At 39.9% G+C, this 21,987-nt stretch overlaps 1 protein-coding gene across 10 annotated transcripts in view; it reads left to right on the top strand.

The window, feature by feature from the left end:
- Positions 1-21,987, top strand: part of LOC109252181 (protocadherin alpha-C2) — a 196,283-nt gene that overhangs the window by 96,098 nt on the left and 78,198 nt on the right. The window contains exon 1 of one of the 10 annotated variants that reach the window (XM_019424425.2): positions 10,281-13,151. The exons of the other annotated variants lie outside the window; for them this stretch is intronic. Coding sequence (XP_019279970.2) covers positions 10,719-13,151 — 2,433 coding nt within the window. The 5' untranslated portion in view covers positions 10,281-10,718. Of the gene's footprint in view, positions 1-10,280; positions 13,152-21,987 lie in introns of those variants that run through there. 10 annotated transcript variants of the gene reach the window in all.

Below are 21,987 nucleotides of genomic sequence, written 5' to 3'. Positions count from 1 at the left end.
GCCAACCCCTCGGAGGGATGGATCCAAAGAAGCACAGTGTTAGGCATTTGTGTGGTGCAAGCAAGTTCAGTGATGGGAACTGGTTCCCTTTGGAATTTCGGCTGTGGGATGGGAGAAGGAAATGGCACCTGCCAGCACCTTTGTTCCCCCCACTGAGCTGAGCTCTGTCTTCCGGGGTTCAACAACTCTCCTCCCGGTGTCCTCTCACCCTCCCCGCTCTCCAAGAGCAGAGCCGTTGACTTTTAACATTCCAGATGTTAAGTCCCACTGGCTGTCAGAACTCACAGAGTTTGGCTCTCAGCTTTTGCAAACCAGACTTCGGGGGCTCTGCCTTGCTGGGCGGGCTGCCCATCTACCGCCGCGGCTCCCTCTCCCTGGTCCTTGTAGCACGCATCACCTCTCTGCCCTTCCTACCCTCTTCAGTGGGCCTCTTGTCTGTGCTTGCCTCTAGTCCATTCTGCTAGTCTTCTGGTGGTTTTCTGGATTATTTAGGCAGATGTGGGTGGAATCTAAGCGATCAGCAGGATGAGGTAAGCCCAGCATCCTCCTACTCTGACATCTTCCTCCTAGCTTTTCTTAATAAATAGACCCCTTAATTATGATATAATGCCCTTCTTCATCTCTTTTTACAGTCGTTGTTTTAAAATCCAGTTTGTCTGATATAAGTATGGCTACTCCAGCTTTCTTTTGATGTCCATTAGCATAATAGATGGTTCTCCATCCCCTAACTTTCAATCTGCTGGTGTCCTCAGATCTAAAATGAGTCTCTTGTAGGCAGCATATAGATGGTCTTTTTTTTTTTTTATATCCGTTCTGATACCCTATATCTTTTGATTGGGGCATTTAGCCCATTTACATTCAGATTGATTATTGAAAGATATGGATTTAGTGCCATTGTGTTATCTGTAGATTCCATGTTTGTGGTGATGTCCTCTGGTACTTTGTAGTCTTTGATGCTTTCCACTCACAGAGTCCCCCTTAGGACCTCTTGCAGGGCTGGTTTAGTGATCATGAACTCCTTTAGTTTTTGTTTGTCCTGGAAAGTCTTTATCTCTCCTTCTATTCCAAATGATAGACTTGCTTGATAAAGGATTCTTGGCTGCATATTTTTCATATTCAGAACATTGACTATTTCCTGCCACTCCCTTCTGGCCTGCCAAGTTTCAGTGGCTAGGTCTGCTACTAACCTTATGTGTCTACCCTTGTAGCTTAAGGACATTTTACCCTAGCTTCTTTCAGAATTCTCTCTTTATCTTTGTATTTTGCCAGTTTCACCATGATATGTTACAGTGATTAACTGGTTTTTGTTGATTTTGAATGGAGTTTTCTCTGCCTCTTGGACTTGGATGTCAGTTTCCTTCCTCAGATTAGGGAAGTTCTCATCTATAACTTGTTAAAATAAACCTTCTGCCCTTTTCTCTTGCTCTTCTTCTTCTGACACTCCTATGATATGGATATGGTTTCATTTCATGGAATCACTTAGTTCTCTAATTGTCCCCTCATGACCTAGTAATTTCTTTTCCATCTTTGTTTCAGCTTCATTATTTTCCATAATTTTATCTTCTATTTCAGCTATTCTGCTGTCTGCTTCTTCCATCCTTGCTGTCACTGTATCTAGTTTATTTTGCATCTCAGTTGTAGCATTTTGAAATTCATCCTGACTAGTTCTTAGGTCTTTGATCTCTGCAGCAAGAGTTTCTCTGGTGTCTTCTATACTTTTTTCAGCCCAGGTATTAGTCTTATGACTGTTTTTCTAAATTCTTGTTCAGATATATTATTTATATCTGTTTTGAGCAATTCTCAGGCTGTGATTTCTTTTTTTAATTTTGTTTATATTAAAAATTTTTTTCTTAAATGTTTATTTATTTTTGAGACAGGGAGAGGCAGAGCATGAATGGGGGAGGGTCAGAGAGAGAGGGAGACACAGAATCTGAAGCAGGCTCCAGGCTCTGAGCTGTCAGCACAGAGCCCAACATGGGGCTCGAACTCACAGACCGTGAGCTCGTGACCTGAGCCAAAGTTAGACGCTTAACTGACTGAGCCACCCAGGCACCCCACTGGCTGTGATTTCTTTTTGACCTTTCTTTTGAGGGGAATTCCTCCATCTTGTCATTTTGACTAGGTTTTTGTCTTTTGTGTGTTTTAAAAGCTTGTTATGTGTTTTGTACCTGAGAGTACTACTATATTAAAAAGGGGGTCATACCCTCTCCAGGGCCTGGCACTCCAGGGAGTGTTTCTGCTGTATGTTGCGTGCACTCTGTTGTTGCATTTTAGCTGCTCTGTTCCACTGGTCAGTCCTCTGCAGAGCTCTTCCTTGATTGTAGTGGTGGAGTGTTTGGACCTTTAGGTAGGTGTGCTTTGATTTGTTGAAGTAACCCTAGAAAAATAAGGGAGGGTGAAAGCCTTATGCCGTAAAAAGAGAAAAATGAAAGGGGAGAAAAGTAAACCAGAGAATCAAAAAACTCGATCCTGCCAAACTATCTCCTTCCAACTGTGGAGATCCTTCTGCTGCTCTGCAGATCAATTTCCTGGGTGTTCCAAGTGATCTCAACCTCAAAACAGCTGTGTTTGAGGGATGAGGACAATCCTGGTCCCCCTACTGCTCTTCCATCTTAATTCCCCCTGAACTCTTTTTTTTTTATTTCTTTAAGGTCAATAGTAATGTCTCCTCTTTCATTTCTGGTTTTAATAATTTTCATTTTCTTGTCTTTTCTCTTGGTCAGTCTAGGTAAAGGTTTGTCAATTATGTTGATCTTTTCAAAGAACCAGCTTGTGGCTTCAGCTTCATTGTCTTTCTCTACTATTTTTCCATTATTTATTTCATTTATTTCTGCCATAATCCTATTTATTCTCTTTCTTTTGTTTGCTTTGGGTTTGGTTTGCTCTTATTTTTCCAGAAACTCAAAGTAGGAGGTTAGGTTATTGATATGAGGCATTTCTTCATTTTCTGTGTCAACATTACAGCTATACATTTTCCTCTGAGCACTGCTTTAGTTGCATCCCATAAGTTTCTCATATATTGTATCTTCATTTTCATTTGTCTCAGAGTGTTTTCTAATTTTCCTTGTTCTTCTTTGACCCATTGGATACTTTAGCATATGTGATTTAATTTCCACATATTTGTGAATTTCTCAAATTTCATTTTGTTATTGATTTCTAATTTCTTTCCATTGTGGTCAGAGAACACACTTTGTATGGTATCAATACTTTTAACTTTATTGAAGCTTATTTTATGCTTAGTGTTGGGAAGGGCAGTCTAATTTGTAGTCTTTCAACCTTCACTTATTCACATAAGAATGGGCCTTGGACTTGGAACACTTCCTTACCAAGAGATAAGGAGTTCACACAGCCTGTCCTAGGCTTATCATCTTGTGTGGAAATATCATTCCCTATTTTAGGCTCAGTGAAGCACTTTTGTTTCTGCTTAGAGTGTGTGAATCATATGGCATCTGACCAGTCCCACTGTTAGTCTTCTGTGGAAAGGGGTAAAGGTTTTTCCACTGCGGTACAAGAGTGCACACAGTCATATTGCCCTGCTATAGCCTCTAGGAGAAACCCACTGGCCTTGGGGTACTGATGCTCAAAACTGAAATTGATTACCACACTTTCCAAAGCTCCAGTGGCCAGAATTCACTCTTAGCACTCTCTCACATCTTGGTCCAGTTTTCATGGCACTTAGTAACTTCTTTTCATATATATTATGCTTGAAGTCCAAATGTTTTATAGAATCTCATCAAAGATGAAAGCTAATAATGTCACTGAACTCTTTTTAGTTCTAATTATTTTTTTCTTTAATTTTCTTGGATTTTATGAGTAGAAAATTATATCAGCTATAAACTTATCTTGTAACCATACATGTTATCCTCTTTCTAACACACACACACACACACACACACACAGAGTCACACTTTCTTATGTTGTGTTGTTTAGAGTATCCAAGTCAGTATTGAATAATACTATGACATGAAATGTCTTGTTATGCTCATGATTTTTCATGGAAATAATTCTGGTGTTTTACTGTTTAAAATGAAGATGGTCATTTGTAACAGCTGTCAAATTTTATCAAATTTCTTTTTTTCTTTTTTTTTTTTTTTTTTAATTTTTTTTTCAACGTTTATTTTTTTTATTTTTGGGACAGAGAGAGACAGAGCATGAACGGGGGAGGGACAGAGAGAGAGGGAGACACAGAATCGGAAACAGGCTCCAGGCTCCGAGCCATCAGCCCAGAGCCCGACGCGGGGCTCGAACTCACGGACCGTGAGATCGTGACCTGGCTGAAGTCGGACGCTTAACCGACTGCGCCACCCAGGCGCCCTTATCAAATTTCTTTTAAGAATCTATCATAATGATGATCTAGTGATATTTGTTTAGCATGTTTTGAAACCATAATGTGAGATTTGTATGTTGTCTTTTTTTGGATAATGTTGATAGTGTCTTGTTAGATTTTTTTTAAAGTTTATTTATTTTGAGAAGGGGAGAGAACACAGGGGAAGGACAGAGGGAAAATCCCAAGTAGGCTCTGAGCTGTCAGTGCAGAGCCCAGTGTGGGGCTTGATCTCACCACCATGAGATCATGACCTGAACAGAAATAAAGAGTCAAACATTTAACCAACTGGGCCACTGAGGTGCCCTTCTTGGTTTAATTTTTACTTCAGGTTAGGTACTGTCTAATAAACTGATGTCTGGTGGGGTTGCTGGTAAAGGTTTCAGGCCTTCCTTTTCAGCTACACTTGATGAAAACTTTCATCCGCAGCTCAGAGGAAGATGTGGTGTTACTACTTACCAAATACATAGCAATATGAAATTGGAATGTAGGTAAAATATATTATGTGATTGAACTAGATAGGTTAGCTCTTAACACAATGACATTCATCATATTTGAGTAAAAAGAAAAAGTATAAAAGTCTAGGACTTTCTGATCTGTGGCTTAAGAGTATCTCCAAAAAAATAGGTGTGAATTTTAGTTTTCAATCCATGATTAAAAAAGTATGTGATATGGGTGTTAAAGAGCTAGATGCAATTTTAGACTCTTTTCCTTGATTTATAGTATTTTGAATGAAAGTGATGCAGGGGCACCTGGGTGACTCAGTCGGTTAAGTTTCTGACTCTGTGTTTTGGCTGCACTTGGGTCATGATCTTGGGGTTGTGAGAAAGAGCCTGATGCTCCAATTCTCTCTCTCTCTCCCTTTACCATTTGCATTCTCTCTCTCTCTCCCTCTCTCTCAAAAAAAAAAAAAAAAAGTGATGCAGGCTGGCTGGGTTCAAGGAGCCAGAGGGGGTCCCACAGGACCAGCAAAGGGGGTCCTTGGCTTTTCCCAGGATGGAAATCAAACATGAACCAAAAGGAAGTGAGAGCAGAGTTTATTGAAGATACAGAGAGAGAGCAGATTCAGACAGAGAGTCTGAGAAACTCAGAAGGAAGGTAGGGGCCTAGGTCCTAGCAAGAACTGAAGCAGGAAAAGGAGCAAAAAAGGCAGTTTTTAAATTTTTTTTTAACGTTTTTATTTTTGAGACAGAGAGAGACAAAGCATGAACGGGGGAGGGTCAGAGAGAGGGAGACACAGAATCCGAAACAGGCTCCAGGCTCTGAGCTGTCAGCACAGAGCCCGACGCGGGGCTCGAACTCACGGACCGCGAGATCATGACCTGAGCCGAAGTTGGCCGTTTCACCGACTGAGCCACCCAGGCGCCCCAAAAAGGCAGTTTTTTCATGGGGTCCCTTCAGTTTCCCTTTCTAGATCTATTCTTACACATGCCTTAATGTACGTCCTCCTTGTAAAGGTCAAGGAGTTCATGATTTCTTTGGAGTCTTCCAGCACAACCGATTAACATCTAAGGAATGACTAGGTGAGGTTGTCATGAATGTTTTCCAAGACCACTGACTCAAGGGCCTCAGTGACTTATGGAGGATGTCTAAAAACTCATCGTTTTGACCAATTCTTGGATGCCTGAGGGGGCACATATACCAGACCACCATCCTCAACAAAAACCCCAAGCCCCAAGCAAAGACAAGACTCTGTCTCTCCTTTCCTTTCTGAGTCTCCCAGACTCTCTTTCTGACTCTGCTCTCTCTGTCTATCTTCAGTAAACTCTGTTCTCCCTTCCTCTCGGTTTGCGTTTCCATCCAGGAAGATTGATTTCCATTCTGGGAGAAGCCAACGACCCTCTTCACTGGTCCTGTGGGACTCCCTCTGGGTCCTTGGACTGAGCCAGCCTGCATTAAAAGGGCCAGATATCCTCTTTTTGGATAAGATATGACCAACCTGGAGTATGACTTTAGGTTCTGAGGGCTATACTTTGAAGATGAAATAGAAAACAATTTTTAGAAAAAGGTAATTTTTGAAAAATTATTACATAATCATAAAGTAGTAAGTAAACACAACATAGAGTTAGAGTGAGGATTCACAAAAGAAAGGTCCAAGATACTTTATATGGTATTATGTGATGTATTATGTGAAAAACTGGTTCCTTGGCAATAGAAAATTGAGAAAGAAATTCTGTAGTAATGTGTTATTGGTAAGGATGTAAGTAAAAAAAGAAAAAAGGATGACATAGGTTGTTGTATATTGAGAGTGCTTTAGCCACTTAATTTGTGTGCCCAGAACCCAGCTAGATACTTAAGACACAAAATTTGAGTGATACAGATCTTTACTCTCAAAGAAGTCCTACTCTGTTAGACTTGATTTGGACACTTCATTAAGCTTTACAGGATGAAAATGTGCTTGATGTGATGCTGCTGATGTCCTGTCTTTTAGTTTCTTAAGCACATAACATGTTCCCAAGGAATAATCTTAAGCACTAAGAAAATCTGGTTTAGGGGCACCCTGGGTAGCTTACTTGGTTAAGTGTCCAACTTTGGCTCAGGTCATGATCTCACAGTTAGTGTTCGAGCCCTGCATCGGGCTCTGTGCTGACAGCTCAGAGCCTGGAGCCTGCTTCCATTCTCTCTCTCTCTCTCTCTCTCTCTCTCTCTCTCTCTCTCTCTCTTCTCTCTCCCTCTCCTTCTCCCCCTCCCCCATTTGTGCTTTGTCTTTTTCTCTCAAAGATAAACATTAAAACAATTTAAAAAAAAAAGAAAATCTGGTTTAAAATCATACATATCCTTTTGTTGTGGGGTTGTCGAGAACAATGGCCAAGAAATTCTTGAGATGTTATTATATGGTGCAACATAGTGAGTTTATTTAAGTAGCATAGGACAGGACCCATGTGCAGAAAAAGCTGCACTTTCTGCTGTATGAAGCTTGTAGTTATATGCTTAGTGCTCAAGGTGGAGGGAACATGTAGGAAGTATCATAAATATTTCTTTGAATTTCTATTCATAAAACTGCTTTCACAAGATTTCTCTGGTGTTTATCATTCAGTTTGATATTAACTATGGGTGAGATATACAGGCAGTCATGAGACCCTTTAAGGATGTAGCAACCAGCACATATTTAATCCTTATTAAACCTATGCAAGCATGGCACCTGGGTGGCTCAGTTGGTTAAGCTTCCCACTTTCGCTCAGGTCATGATCTTGCAGTTCATGAGTTCGAGCCCTGTGTCAGGCTCTGTGCTGACAGCTCGTGAAGCCTGGAGCCTGCTTGGGATTCTGTGTTTCCCTTCACCCTGCTCCTCCCCTGCTCACACTCTGGTTCTCACTCTCATAAACAAATAAAAATATTTTTAAAAACTATGCAGGCTGTAGGTCAGCCTTCGGGACTAAAGGTGAGCATTTCTGCTTCTATCCTTCATCACTTTTGCTGACATACTCTTTGGTGTGTGTCAAATTTACTTTTTTCCTATTTGGCTGCAAGATCTCTAATAGGATCTTATGCATTATGGCTAGAAATCTTTTGAATTTATTTCAAAATTTATTTATTAAATAAAAATTTGAAGTTATTTAGTTTAAGGCCAAGTTTGGTTGGGAGAGCTTTATAATAATTGTTTTGGCAATAGAATCCAAGCAGAAATCAAGACTGTTTTTGTAATGAGTCCACTTAAAGTTATACTTTCACATAATTAAAACTTGAAAATGCCTGAATTAGGGGAAACTATGGAAAATGGCATAAAATGGCAAAATGAAATATTTGAAAGTTTCTGCTAAGGAGAAATTTTGTTAATTTATGATTTAATGTTCAACAAGTCATCTTATACAAAAGTAAGAACTTGTGACTTCCTCATCTTTGGGGTTTTCGAATATCCCAAATATCTCCTAAATAATGCTTTCGCACAAATCCCAGTTATGCCTAAAGATAGGGAGGCTGATGTTGGGACAAATCCTACTAGGTGAGCGCTATTCATTTATTCTTTACAGAAATTAAATCTTTTGAAAATAATCATTAGTGGCAGTTTGGACAGAGAAATGGGGGAAAGGGGAAGCCAAAAGTGTGAGAGGGGTGTGAAGGGGGAAGAGTTTTTCTCAGCATTTTCCATGTTGATTTTCAGTATGAGTTTTTCCTTTTCCCCACTTGCTAATCTACACCCCCACACACTGTCCTCCTAGACAGAGCTCAGAAATCCTAAATCCATTCTAACTGGGAACTTGATTGTAGGTCTTAAAATCAGGGGCATTCCAAAAGTTGAGTATATCTCTCCAGATGTATTTCATCAGCTGCTATTGGAAAAGTGAAAAGTATAATCTTTCACCCCAAAGCAGTTAGCAGCATTAAATGAAAGCGAGGAAATGCAAATTTTAATCTCTGGCATTTGAAGTAGATAATTAGTTTTGGTTCTGAAATTTGGTGAATAAATTTAATTTTTATGGGTTATTTCACATCTTAATGAAGATCCCCAGTGATGGCTATATTTATGTCTCTACCTAAACATTTCACTGGGCTGACATATTTCCTGCTTTAATTTTATCCAAGACTTGTTGGTGTCAATGATTTTCTTGGTTCCTTATCTCAGAAAGACAAATTAGTCAAGGGCATTTACTATTTAAATTGCCTTATGTTGCGCTTACTCTGCTTTCCTGGAAGAGATAAGGGCTGGGTTTGTATTGTTCTGGGGAGGTGATTGGTTCTTAGTGGCATAATGAATTTACCAATCCCACTTTCAGTCTTAAAACCAGAATGCTGGAACAGCTTACCTCCCCCACCCCCATTTTAATCATCAATTTTAAAAACTATTATAACAGTGTATTCAAACATACAGTAAAGAGAATTGTGTAATTAGCTCCCATGTATCCAGCCTTCAGCTTCAGTGATTATCAACACTTGTAGGCAGTTTTCTGAACAGAAAATACAGTGCCCTGAAAGCTTCAATTCTCGATCAGTATCTAGCTTTTGTCTTTCAAATTTTGGTTCCTGGGGCTTTCGACGTTGCAATTACATTAAAAGAAATTTAAGGAATTTAGTGTTTAATAGTCATTGAAGTCACTCTTTTTCAGTTCGCCTCCCCCTCAGGGAAAGCTGCGGGTTGTTGGGCGCAAGGCCAAATTTGGAGATAACTTCTTCTAGCTCGGAGGTGTTTTTACAAGGACAGACCAATGTCCCAATTTCCCTTCAGAATACCGGCTTAAAAACGAAGTTGGACAACATATGGGCAGTTAGTTCCTACCCTGCCTCAATGCTGTTTTCTAAATATTTACAGAGAATAAGTTTACACAGTAGTTTTCTGGTTACACTCTGGAGAGTATCTCAGTAACTTTCTTCCACTTCCACTTCACACGTCCCATTGGGGAGGAGTGTCAGTTTTTCTGAGTTTCAGGGGCTTGTACTGACTGGTTTCTAACCTGTCTCATCCAGAGCGTCAAGGGCCGCTTGTAAAGCAAGTAGGGGCTCCTGAGGAAAGGGAAATTGCTGACCCACAAAAAAGCGGAACGAACCATAAGCCTTGGGCTCGCCCACCTGGGTGTCCCGAAAAGCTAGAGCCGGGGATGGGGGGTGGGAGGGAAGCTTGGGGAAGACCCTATTACCCAATTTGTTCCTCACTGGTCGCCTCTGTTGAAATCTTGGCTTCCCATATATAAGAAGGTGCACAGAGACTTTAACCCTCAGTGGAGAAGCTAGGAATCTAGAATGTAATGCTTCAGTCCTTAGCTTGGGGCTTCCGGTTTCCTTAAGCTTCGAAGGCGTGGTCATTCAGGGTCGCGATTCCACCTCTCGCCGCCTCCGCCCAGCGATTTCTCTGGGAGTTCCGATCTCTTCGCCGGCACTGGAGGGGTTCCGTGGGTCCGAGCGCCCGGAACTGGACGCTCCCCTGTGAAACAGTGGAGAGAGAAGCCCAAACGAGCTCAGCCTCAATTACGAGCAGTCTTCAGTCAGAGGTTGTGGAAGTTAAGACGGAGGCCTTCTTAGGGCGTTGTCCTTAGAAACAGGGTTCAAAGGAAGATGTGTTAATTTCTCACGGCATCTTCCTCGCTGTTCCCCGCCCCCCGCCGGCTGCCGGGACTTTGTGGAGAGAGCCCAGCTCGAAGGGAATGGAGATGGCCCCTCCCTAGCCTGAGTAGTTTACCTCGTCTCTGCACCCCTAGGCGGCGCTGCGCTCCTCTGCACCGACCAGCTCCGCTTTCCCAGACGGCTGCCAAGCCTCCAGTCCCGAGAGTTTAGCTTCCAGCCCGTCAGCCCGGGGCAATTCCAGTATATTCAAGAGGCAGAACGTCGGCGGTCTGTGCACCTCGAGTCCGTTTCGGCGGGCGGCCGGCTCTTGCTCTTTACCACAGTTCGTGCTCTCCGGGAGTCCGGAGCATGGTTCTGGGTCACTGCTGGTGGAGCGGGGACGCCAAGAGGGAGGAGGATGGTGGGCTGGAGGGTGGCGGTTCTATGTCTGTGGGTCTCCTGCTGCTCTGCCGCCAGACAGCTGGAATACTCAGTGTTGGAGGAGACCGTGCGGAGCGTAGCTGTAGGTAATGTTTCCGCGGACTTGGGGCTGTCAGCAGCCGCTCTACGCTTGCGGAACTTTCGCTTACTTTCCAGCCTCCGCGAGCCCTACTTCGGGGTGGATCTGGCCAGCGGTAGCTTGGTGGTCCGAGAGCCGGCGGACCGCGAACGGCTGTGCGGGACTAAAGCTGCCTGCGTCTTGACCTATGAGCTGGTGCTCGAGGACCCGCTGGAGCTACACAAGATGCGAGTTCACGTCGTGGACATCAACGACAACTCTCCTGTCTTCCCTGCCGGCGACGTGCAGCTGCACATCCCCGAGTTCCTGTTGCCTGGAGCCCGCTTTACTCTTCCTAATGCCCTAGATGCGGACGAGGGAAGCAACGGTGTCCTGACCTACACCCTGAGCCCCAGCCAGCACTTTCGCTTGATCATGGGGGCGCGAGTCGACGGCAGTGAATACCCGGAGTTGGTATTAGAGAAAGCGCTGGATCGGGAGCAGCGTGCCACCCACCAGCTACTGCTCACCGCTAAGGATGGAGGGCAGCCCGCGCGCTCCGGAGACGCACAAGTTACCATCATAGTGGTGGACACAAACGACAATGCGCCTGTATTTGAGCGCACAGTATACCGTGCCAAGGTACCAGAGACTGCCCCGAACGGGACTTTGTTATTACGAGTTCAGGCCTCGGACCCAGATGAAGGCTCCAATGGGGAAATCCGGTACTCCTTAAGCAATAGCACGCTGGTGGAGCTGCGACACTACTTTCACGTGCACCCTAGAAATGGGGAAGTGCGGGTAGCTGCTTCACTCGGTCTACCTGAAACGTTGTTGGAAGCATACATTGAGGCGAGGGATGAGGGTACCTTCGGTCTAGCTAGTACTGTCAAACTGCTGGTGGAAGTGACTGATGTGAATGATCATGCCCCTGAGGTGAACCTCCTGACTCTATCCAGTTCAGTTTCTGAGGATGCAGCCCCTGGCACAGTGATTGCTCTCTTCAGTCTAAGGGACGAGGACCTCGGTCCCAATGGTAAGGTCTTTTGTAGCATGTCCAGTGGAGGCCCTTTTAAGCTGAAGGCTTCTTTTGACAACTACTACAGCTTGCTGACTGATGGGCCGCTGGACCGGGAGCAGGTCAGCGAATACCATGTCCTGATTACTGCCTCAGATGGTGGCTCACCCCCACTGAGCACCCGCAGGACAGTGACTGTGTCTGTTGCTGATGTGAACGACAATTCACCAAATTTTGCTCAACCACAACAGGAACTTTTTGTGGCTGAAAACAATGATCCTGGGGCCTCTTTAGGCCGTGTTTTTGCCCAGGATCCGGACCTGGGGAAAAATGGCCTTGTCTTCTATGAGCTGTTGGATATTATCTCTGAAAGGCAGACAGCCTCTAGCTTGGTGGCAGTAGAATCATCCAGTGGGGCTATCACTGCCAAAATTTCCTTTGACTTTGAGGAACTCAGGGGGTTTCACTTCCAAGTGGAAGCCCGGGATGGTGGCATTCCTCCCAGAAGTGCAGCAGTGACTGTGAACTTATTTGTGGTAGATAGGAACGACAATGCTCCAGTCATCCTGTTTCCCTTGCCCAGAAATGGCTCTGTTCCAGTGGAAATTGTGCCTCGCTCTGCCAGAACTGGACACTTGGTCACAAAAGTGGTAGCAGAGGATGCAGACAGTGGCTCTAATGCTTGGCTTTCCTACCATATTTTTCAGGCTTCTGACTCTAGCCTCTTCAGAATTTCAGCCAATATGGGAGAACTTCGTACTGCCCGCTTCATTCTTCCCACTGATGCAGTTAAACAGAGGGTGGTGGTAGTGGTTCGAGACCATGGAGACCCCTCACTTTCCTCTTCTGTCACATTAGGTATACTGTTGAGCAACTTTGCCCCTCAGGTCCTTCCAGACTTTGAAGATACCTGGGAAAGAGGAGGCCACCTTTCCACCCAGAACCTGTATTTAGTAATTGCCCTGGCCTCTATTTCCTTTTTATTTCTGGGGTGCTTACTTTTCTTTGTGTGCATCAAGGTGAACCAGAGCCCAGCTTGTTGTTCTCAAAGCTGCTGTCGCTCTTCAGAAGAGCTGAGGCAAGGGAGGAAGATGGCTTCAAATCCTTGTATGACATCAGCCACGATAGATGTCACTACAGTTGAGAGACTTTCTCAGACCTATCTCTATCAGGCCTCTCTAGGACTTGGTTCTGATAATAACAGTTTGCTGTTGCGTGGGGAATACAGTGCTGCTGACCTGAGAAATCTGGCTACTGGGATAGGACTGAATTTGCCAATATCCTGCATTCACATTCGGAATAGGAAAGGGGATCACGTAAATGTCAATGCCATGGTAAGCAAATCTTGAGGGATTTGATTCCCTTGCCCAGGAGATGGCTGTTAGCTATGTTCTGAAATGCTTCTTAGATGAGCCTTTAGCAACATTTAATCCATTGAATTGAACACTCCTGCTTAGCACCCCCATGCTAAGAATTCTGGGAGTATAAAAGTATTAAAAGACTGTCCTTGGCCTCAAGGAGTTTATAGTTTATTTCTGAGAAACAAGGGTAAGAAATTTAAGCCTATTAAAGAACAATAAAAGTAATCTAGTATACAGGACTAAAATTAGAAATAAGGCACCAAAGTTTCTGGTACAGGAAATAAATGACTGGGGATGTCTTTAATTCCTTTTATGAATTTATTCAAGGAATTATTTAAAGCATAAACCCCTTCATTCAAAAAAAAACATTTTGAGCAACAGATGTGTAAGGCATTTTTTAAAAAAGTTTATTTATTTATTTTGAGAGAGAGAGGCAGAGGGAGAGAGAGAATCCCAAGCAAGCTTGGTACTGTCTGCAGAGAGCCTGACGTGAGGCTCAGTCTCACAAACCATGAGATCGTGACTTGAGCCAAGATCAAGAGTCAGACCCTTAATGGACTGAGCCACCCAGGTGTCCCAGATATGGGTAAGGCATTCTGATACCAAAAATGGGAATGAAAAATATGCAAGAGTCTTTACATTACATAAGCATAGTATCATGGAAGATGAGGCATTTGCCCAAACCATTACAATACATGATTTGACAATGATAACCTAAAAAATGTAAAAATAAATTGCAATGGATGTTCAAAGGGAGAGAGAGACTGTGAGAGAACATCTGGGAAGGGAGGAGGAGGAAATCAGAAGAGGAATTGTGGTAGAGATGGCATTTGAATTAGATCCTGAATGATACACCATTTAATAAAATGGCAACATATTTTCTAGGTCATACTTTTTAAATAAATGCCATTTTTGCATAGTAGTCTTTTTTGAGAATGGCACTCTGAAACATAGCTAATGATAGCTCCACACAGTGTTTCTAAGTATATGGAAATTATAAGCATGTCTCAGAATACCTGTTTGTACTGATAGAAAATAAAACCATTGGGTATAGGACTTGACAACCTTTTATTTTACATTTTATTTTATTTATTTTTTTTTAATTTTTTTTTTAATGTTTATTTACTTTTGAGACAGAGAGAGACAGAGCATGAACGGGGGAGGGTCAGAGAGGGAGACACAGAATCTGAAGCGGGCTACAGGCTCTGAGCTGTCAGCACAGAGCCCAACGCGGGGCTTGAACTCACTGACCGTGAGATCATGACCTGAGCCGAAGTCGGACGCTTAACCGACTGAGCCACCCAGGCGCCCCTATTTTACGTTTTGATATATTTCACAAAGAAGAAAGAGTAGTAATTGTTTTTAAAATTTGAATTCCAGTGTAATTAATATACAGTGTCATATTCATTTCAGATGTACAATATAGTGATTCAACAATTCCATTTATTACTTATTGTTTGAAAGAGGAGTAATTGTTGTGTCAGAAACATTTGTGTGTTCAAGGTGCACTTGCCATTCAAAGTCCATTCAACTTGGATTTAATTTTCTTATTATTTTAGAAGCCAATATACTTTAAAATAAGTAAATGCTATATTTGAAAGTAATGCATCTAATAAAAGTTAAATTATTCAAATACTTAAATTTATCCATAGTGGCCCTTTGCATTTCAAAAACTTATCAAATAGAGTGAGGACAGTCTTCAGCAATTTTACAGTATTACTTTCTGATTTTTCATAGAGATCATTGATAAAAGGGAAGGAGGTATGCAGAAATTAGGGAAGGGAATGGAAGATTCCTTGTTTTATGATTCTAGGTAATAGGGGAAAAGTAAGTTATAAGTTAGTTATTCTCCTTCAAATGATGATGTTAACTGAAAATAAAATAGATTTATATGCATTATAATTTTGCATATTTTATGTTTCACATGGCATAATAGAATCCAGTATATAAGATATGATTAGTAAGTGCTTGCTGAATGAAAGAATAAATACAGTTGTGAATGGATGAATTGGGTGTTAATGTAGATGGAAGAGTTCAACATCGAGAACAAAGATTTAACTTACTTTTCCATTTTATGTGTATATATATTTAGCAGTTTAAAGATCTCTTTCAAATATATTATTTCAATGATTATTTTCTTTCTCATATATAGTAGTGAAACAACATTAACAGTGGGATTTTCTGGTCCTAGAAAAACCTCAATACTGTGTCTGACACTAAATATGATCACAGTTCCTATAGATGACAAAGTGATTAGTAGGGACACACATGTTTATACTGTGAAAGTTGCAGCAAATACAAATTAAAATGTAGTTAATTTTAAGACAGAAAATTGGTGCATTGTAATGTTAATATTTCAGGTATCAAAACAATGTATAAACTCTCTTCCTATCAAGAAAATGCATCATTTATTTTATTTCACTGCTTTCTATAACAAATAGAGATGAGAATACTGAAGTTTGGGAATCTGAAAGTTTGGCAGTCAGGTATTGCTTGAGAAACACATTTTGAGCAGACTTGAAAGAAATGGATCTGGAAGTTGGAAAATTATTTAAAAGGAGAAATATAGCTAGTAACAGAGGAAAATATCCCTTGCCACTGAATTTTTAAACTTATATGAGTGACAGTAACAAAGATAGACTGTTCATACATGCAGGAATACTGTGCCATCCCATTTGTGTACCTGCACAATCTTTTTCCATCAATGTTGATATTTCAAGTTATAGGTTGTCCATTGCCTGCTAATAATTTTTGTGTACTAGATACTTCCTTATATATAAAGAAAGTATGATGTATAAGAACATGAATAAAATAACTTCTAGAAAGCTGGAGTATTTGTAATTCATCCAGGCATTTTATTATTGACTTCTTCCTATCCAATTGCATATTGATCCAATCTTGATTCTTTAGAACAGAATCCTTGTCATAGTGTTCACTGAATGCCGTAATACCAACTACAGAATTCTAGAAATAAAATATTTACTGCTTGATTTTATAAAACAAAAATCCTTTGAAAAGAGTACAATTTCATAATAATTTTAACTGTGTGCCTGAGTCATAAAGAATCTCGTTTAGGGGCGCTTGGGTGTTTCAATCAGTTGCGTCTAACTTCAGCTCAGGTCATGATCTCATGGTTTGTGGGTTGGAGCCCCGCTTCGGGTTCTGTGCTGACAGCTCAGAGCCTGGAGCCTGCTTTGAATTCTGTGTCTCCCTCTCTCTCTGCCCCTCTCGTGTTCACACTCTGTTTCTCAAAAATGAATAAATGTTAAAAAAATTTTTTTTATTAAAAAAAGGAATCTTGGGGCGCCTGGGTGGCTCAGTCAGTTAAGTGTCCGACTTCAGCTCAGGTCACGATCTCGCGGTCCATGAGTTCGAGCCCCGCGTCGGGCTCTGGGCTGATGGCTCAGAGCCTGGAGCCTGCTACCGATTCTGTGTCTCCCTCTCTCTCTGCCCCTCCCCCATTCATGCTCTGTCTCTCTCTGTCTCAAAAATAAATAAACGTTAAAAAAAAAAAAGGAATCTCGATGTATATATATTTATATTTTTTTCAAATACTAAGCCCTTCTTTTTTACTTAAGTTTTTATTTTAATTCCAGTGTAGTTAACACAGTGTTATATTAGTTTCAAGTGTACAATATAATGATTTAACAATTCCATACATCATCCATTACTCATGATGACAAGTGCACTCCTTAATCCCCATCACCTATTTGACCATCCCCCCACGCACCTCCCTCTGGTAATCATCAGTTTGTGCTCTATAGTTGAAAGTCTGTTTCTTGGTTTCTCTCTCCCTCTCTGTCTCTGTGTTTTTCCTTTGCTCATTTGTTTTGTTTCTTAAATTCCACATGTGCGTGAAATTATTTCGTATCTATCTTTACTGACTTATTTAGCTTAGCATTATACTCTCTAAATACTGAGTCCTTCTGTCTTGTTTTAGTTTACAGTGTGTATTAACATATTTTACAATACTAAAATCTGTCAGTTTAGGAAATTCAGGAAAACATTTTTATCTTTATTTCTCGTATTAATAGTACTTTATAGATATAAACAAAATTGATGTACTATGCAACAAGTAGACAACATGTGTCTCATGTTAGTTTTTTGTAAGATTTGTGATGGGCCCTTTAATTTTTTTTAGGTTGGTATCCAACATGTTACCTCAGAGATGTACATTTCTGCCTATCATTTAAAATTCATTGTATTGGCAAAATTTTTAGATAATAAATATTAATGTAGCAAAAAATTTACAACAGTGAACAACTGACTTTATTAAATATTCCACATGAAAATTATAGTGAACGTATCAGTGTTATGTTAGTGTATTGTTCTTCTGTAACTGAAGCAGTTTGTCCTTTGCCAGGATATATATGTAGGGTATACAATATTTCTCCTGTGCAGTGTCATTTGTTTACAGAGTGGTAGAATGTTTTTGACATTCTAGGTGTTTTTATTTATTAAAATATATGCCATTAGCAGACTTTCCCATAGGTTGATTAGATATTTCCTCATATCTATTTTGACTTTTAAACTGATAATTGACTTAGAAAATCTTTAGAGTGCTGTAACTAAGGAAGCTTGCAGAGCATATGAAATACATTTGGATTAAAAAAAACTATGTAGACAGTACAATAGAATTTATTGTATAATAGAGAAACCTCAAACTAGTAAAAGGGAAGGAAAAGAGCTTAATAACTTGAGGAAACAGTAGGAAAAAGCAATGCCTGGGAAATGTATCAATGGGGAAATTTTAACATGGTTGATAATGTTAAGATCTATTAATGTGTGTTGCCTTAAATATTTACAGTTAGAGGGAAACAATTATATTCCAGAGACTAAATATATTTTGCTGGGTTGGAGTGAAGATGGATTAAGTCTTAAAGAGACTTTTACATTTATCAAATGGGGATAATAGGAATATCAGAAATAATTAACATTTGGAAGAATGTCAAGTGAATGTGGATCACAGCCTAGGGTTCTGACTGAAGTATTAAGGGAAGTATGGAGTTTATTGGTAAAGATTATTCTTAAAAACAACAACTAAATCATAAAAGTAGTTACTTACTTTTTTCCCAATTTTAACTGACAAGATGAGAATGGTTTAGGATATAAATAAGGTACATGTCTCTTTTATTCTGCGTTTATGAAAAAGAAGAGAATTAGGATAACAATTTCCTTCTCAAGCTATAAACACAGAAGGTCATTATATATTCATCTGGAACTTGTCTTTCAATCTGGGAATGAATATGCAATCACATATTCTCTCTCCTGTGCTTCAGAGAAAGAGAAAAAAACTTTTCTGTCACATCCCCAAATCTTGGCTGTTCTAGAACCATCTGGTTGCCATCTACATATATACTGTTTTCATAGCAGAAGTGTAATGGCACACCCTCAGAAATGTATTCTCTGAATTCATGCACATTATGCTTATTCTTTAGAATCTTTAAGCAAAGATTACAGCTGTTTTGTTTAGTCTCAAAATGATGTTCATACAAAATAAAAACAACCAGTTAAGACATCTTCATAATGGGGTTTTGCATCTATACTTACCACTCAAGATAGGCTTGTCATTTTCCTTTCTTATAAGGATTTGATGTCAAGGTTATGCTGGCCCAATTAAACAGGTTCAAAGTATTTTTTCTCTCTCCTCTTTTATATTCTCTGAACATGTTTATTAAGATCGGTGATATTTCTTTCTTAAATATTTAGTAGAATTCACTAGCGATATTCTCCGTGCCTTAGTTTTCTTTGTGGGGAAGTTTTAAGTCATGAAATTAAATTTTTCCATTAGTAATAGAATTATTTATATTTTTACTCTTCTTGCTTTTTTTTTATGAACTGTCTTTTCCAAAAATATGTTAATGTCATCTAAGCTTTCAAATTTTGGTATGAAGTTGTTTATAATGTCCTCTTATGATCTTTAAAAACATTTTTTTATAGAAGTACAATTAACATACAGTATTATGTTAATTTCAGGTATATAACATAATGAGTCCACAATTCTATATATTACTCAGTGCTCATCATGGTAAGTGTAGTCCCCATCTGTCACCAATGTTGCTACCATCTTAATGACTATATTCCCTATGCTATACTTTTCATCTCCATGACTTATTTATTTTCTTACTGGAAATATACACCTCTTAATCCTCATTATCTATTTCACCCATCTCTCCATCCACTTCCCCTCTGGAAACCACCAGTTTGTTTTCTTTAAGAGTCTGGTTTTTTGTTTGTCTCTTTTTCCCTTTGTTCATCTCTTTTGTTTCTTAAATTCCACATATGAGTGAAATCATATGTTATTTGTCTTTCTCTTACTTATTTCACTTAGCATTATACCTCCAGGTCCATCCATGCTGTTGCAAATGGCAAGATGTCATTCTTTTTTATGGCTGAGTATATATGACATCTTTATCTGTTTATCTATATATGGTTATTTGGGTTGCTTCCATATCCATCCTGGCTATTGTAAAGAATTGTAAATAATGCTGCAATAAACATAGGGTTGCATATATCTTTTTGAATTAGTGTTTTCATTTTCTTTTTTTTTTTTAAGTTTATTTATTTTGAGAGAGAGCACGTGCATGCAAGCAGGGGAAGGGCAAAGAGAGAGGGAGAGAGACAATATCAAGAAGGCTCCACACTATCAGCATGGAGCCCAACACAGGGCTTAATATCACGACTATCACCTTAGCCTAAATCAAGAGCCAGATGCTTAACTGATGAGCCCAAGTGCCGCAGTGCTTTCATTTTCTTGGGGTAAGTTCCCAGCAGTAGAATTACTGGATCGTACAATATTTATTTATTTATTTATTTATTTATTTATTTATTTATTTATAAAATTTTTAATGTTTATTTATTTTTGAGAGAGAGAGAGAGAGAGCACATGAGTGGGAGGGGCAGAGAGAGATGGAGACACACAATCTAAAGCAAGCTCCAGGCTCTGAGCTGTTAGCACAGAGCCGGATGCAAGATTATGACCCGAGCAGAAGTCGAAGCTTAACTGACTGAGCCACCTAGGTGCCCCATATGATATTTATATTTTTAATTTTTTGAGAACCTTCCATACTGTTTTCCATAGTGGCTGCACCTATTTTCATTCCCAGTAGCAGTGTACATGGATTCTTTTCTCTCCACATCCTTACTAACACTTGTTATTTCTTGTCTTGTAATTCTATCTATTCTGACAGGTATAAGGTGATATCTCATTGTAATTTTGATTTGTAATTTCCCTGATGATCAGTGATGTTGAACATCTTTTTCATGTGTCTGTTGGTCATTTGTATGTCTTTGGGAAAATGTCTATTAAGGTCCTCTGCCCATTTTTATTTATTTGTTTATTTATTTACTTATGTAGGTTTATTTATTTACTTTATTTTTATTTTAAGTTTATTTATTTTTACACCCAACGTGGGACTTGAACTCACAACCCCAAGATCAAGAATTGTATGCTCCCTTGACTGAGCCAGCCAGGCACTCCACCTCTGCCCATTTTAAATCAAATTATTATTGTGGGGTGTTGAGTTGTATGAGTTGTTTATGTATTTTGGATATTAACCCCTTATTGACTATGTCATTTGCAGCTGTCTTCTCCCGTTTAGTAGGTTGCCTTGTCATTTTATTGATGGTTTCCTTTGCTGTGCAAAAGCTTTTTGTTTTGGTATAGTCCCAGTAGTTTCTTTTTGCTTTTTTTTCCTTGCCTGAGGCGATACATCTAAAAAAATGTAGAGCTGATGTCAAAGCGATTACTGCCTATGTTTTCTTATAGGAATTTTATGCTTTCAGGTCTCACATTTAGGTCTTTAATTCATTTTGAGTTTATTTTTGTGTATGGTTAAGAAAGTGGTTCAGTTTCAATCTTTATTGTAGAAAAAAAAAATCAATGAAACCAGGAGCTGGTCCTTTGAAAAGATAGACAAAATTGATAAACCTTTAGCCAGACTCATCAAGAAAGAAGAACAAAGCTGCTAGTGTCCCAATCCCGGATTGCAAGATATACTACAAAGCTGTAGCAATCAAAACAGTATGTAGTACTGCCACAAAAATAGACACACAGATTAATGGAACAGAATGGAGAGCTCAGAAATAAGCCCATGCTTATATGATAAATTAATCTGTGACAAAGGAGGCAGGAATATACAATGGGAAAAAGACAAGTCTCTTCAACAAATGCTGTTGGGAAAACTGGATGGCTTATTCATTCATTTTGAAGAGAATGTCTGCTGTTTGGTATTACAGATATCCAGGTTCATCTTGTAAACTTCTTGTCTCAGACCTGGAATTAAGCATTTGTCAAGGATCCTTCAGTATTTTTTGTGTGTGGTGATATTTAGAGATAGAATCTTGACAACAGGTGTGCTTATTGCTACAGTGTTGAGTCAGTGTTTTAGGTACTTTTAGTTACTGAGCTAAGGGATGTCCATTTTTTTTAAAATATAAAAGGCATAACAAGTTTTTTTTTTAATTTTTTAAAAAATATTTTATTTATTTTTGAGACAGAGAGAGACAGAGCATGAATGGGGGAGGGTCAGAGAGAGAGACACACACAGAATCTGAAGCAGGCTCCAGGCTCCGAGCTGTCAGCACAGAGCCTGACGCGGGGCTCGAACTCACAAACCCACAAACTGGGAGATCATGACCAGAGCCGAAGCTGGACGCTTAACCGTCTGAGCCACCCAGGTGCCCCAAGGCATCACAAGTTTATACTAATCTGTCTAATTCAAATTCATCACTCTAAGGCTTTTACTTACTTCCATCAATTTTACACTTGTGTCTCCTTTCTTCCACAATAAAAATCCCAGTTTTCATT

Source organism: Panthera pardus, unplaced genomic scaffold (genome assembly GCF_024362965.1).
Source record: "Panthera pardus isolate Hobbes unplaced genomic scaffold, ASM2436296v1 HiC_scaffold_2, whole genome shotgun sequence".
NCBI classification, from domain to species: domain Eukaryota; kingdom Metazoa; phylum Chordata; class Mammalia; order Carnivora; family Felidae; genus Panthera; species Panthera pardus.
Note: the sequence above shows the minus strand (reverse complement) of the source record. Positions and strands in the feature narration are given on the sequence as shown.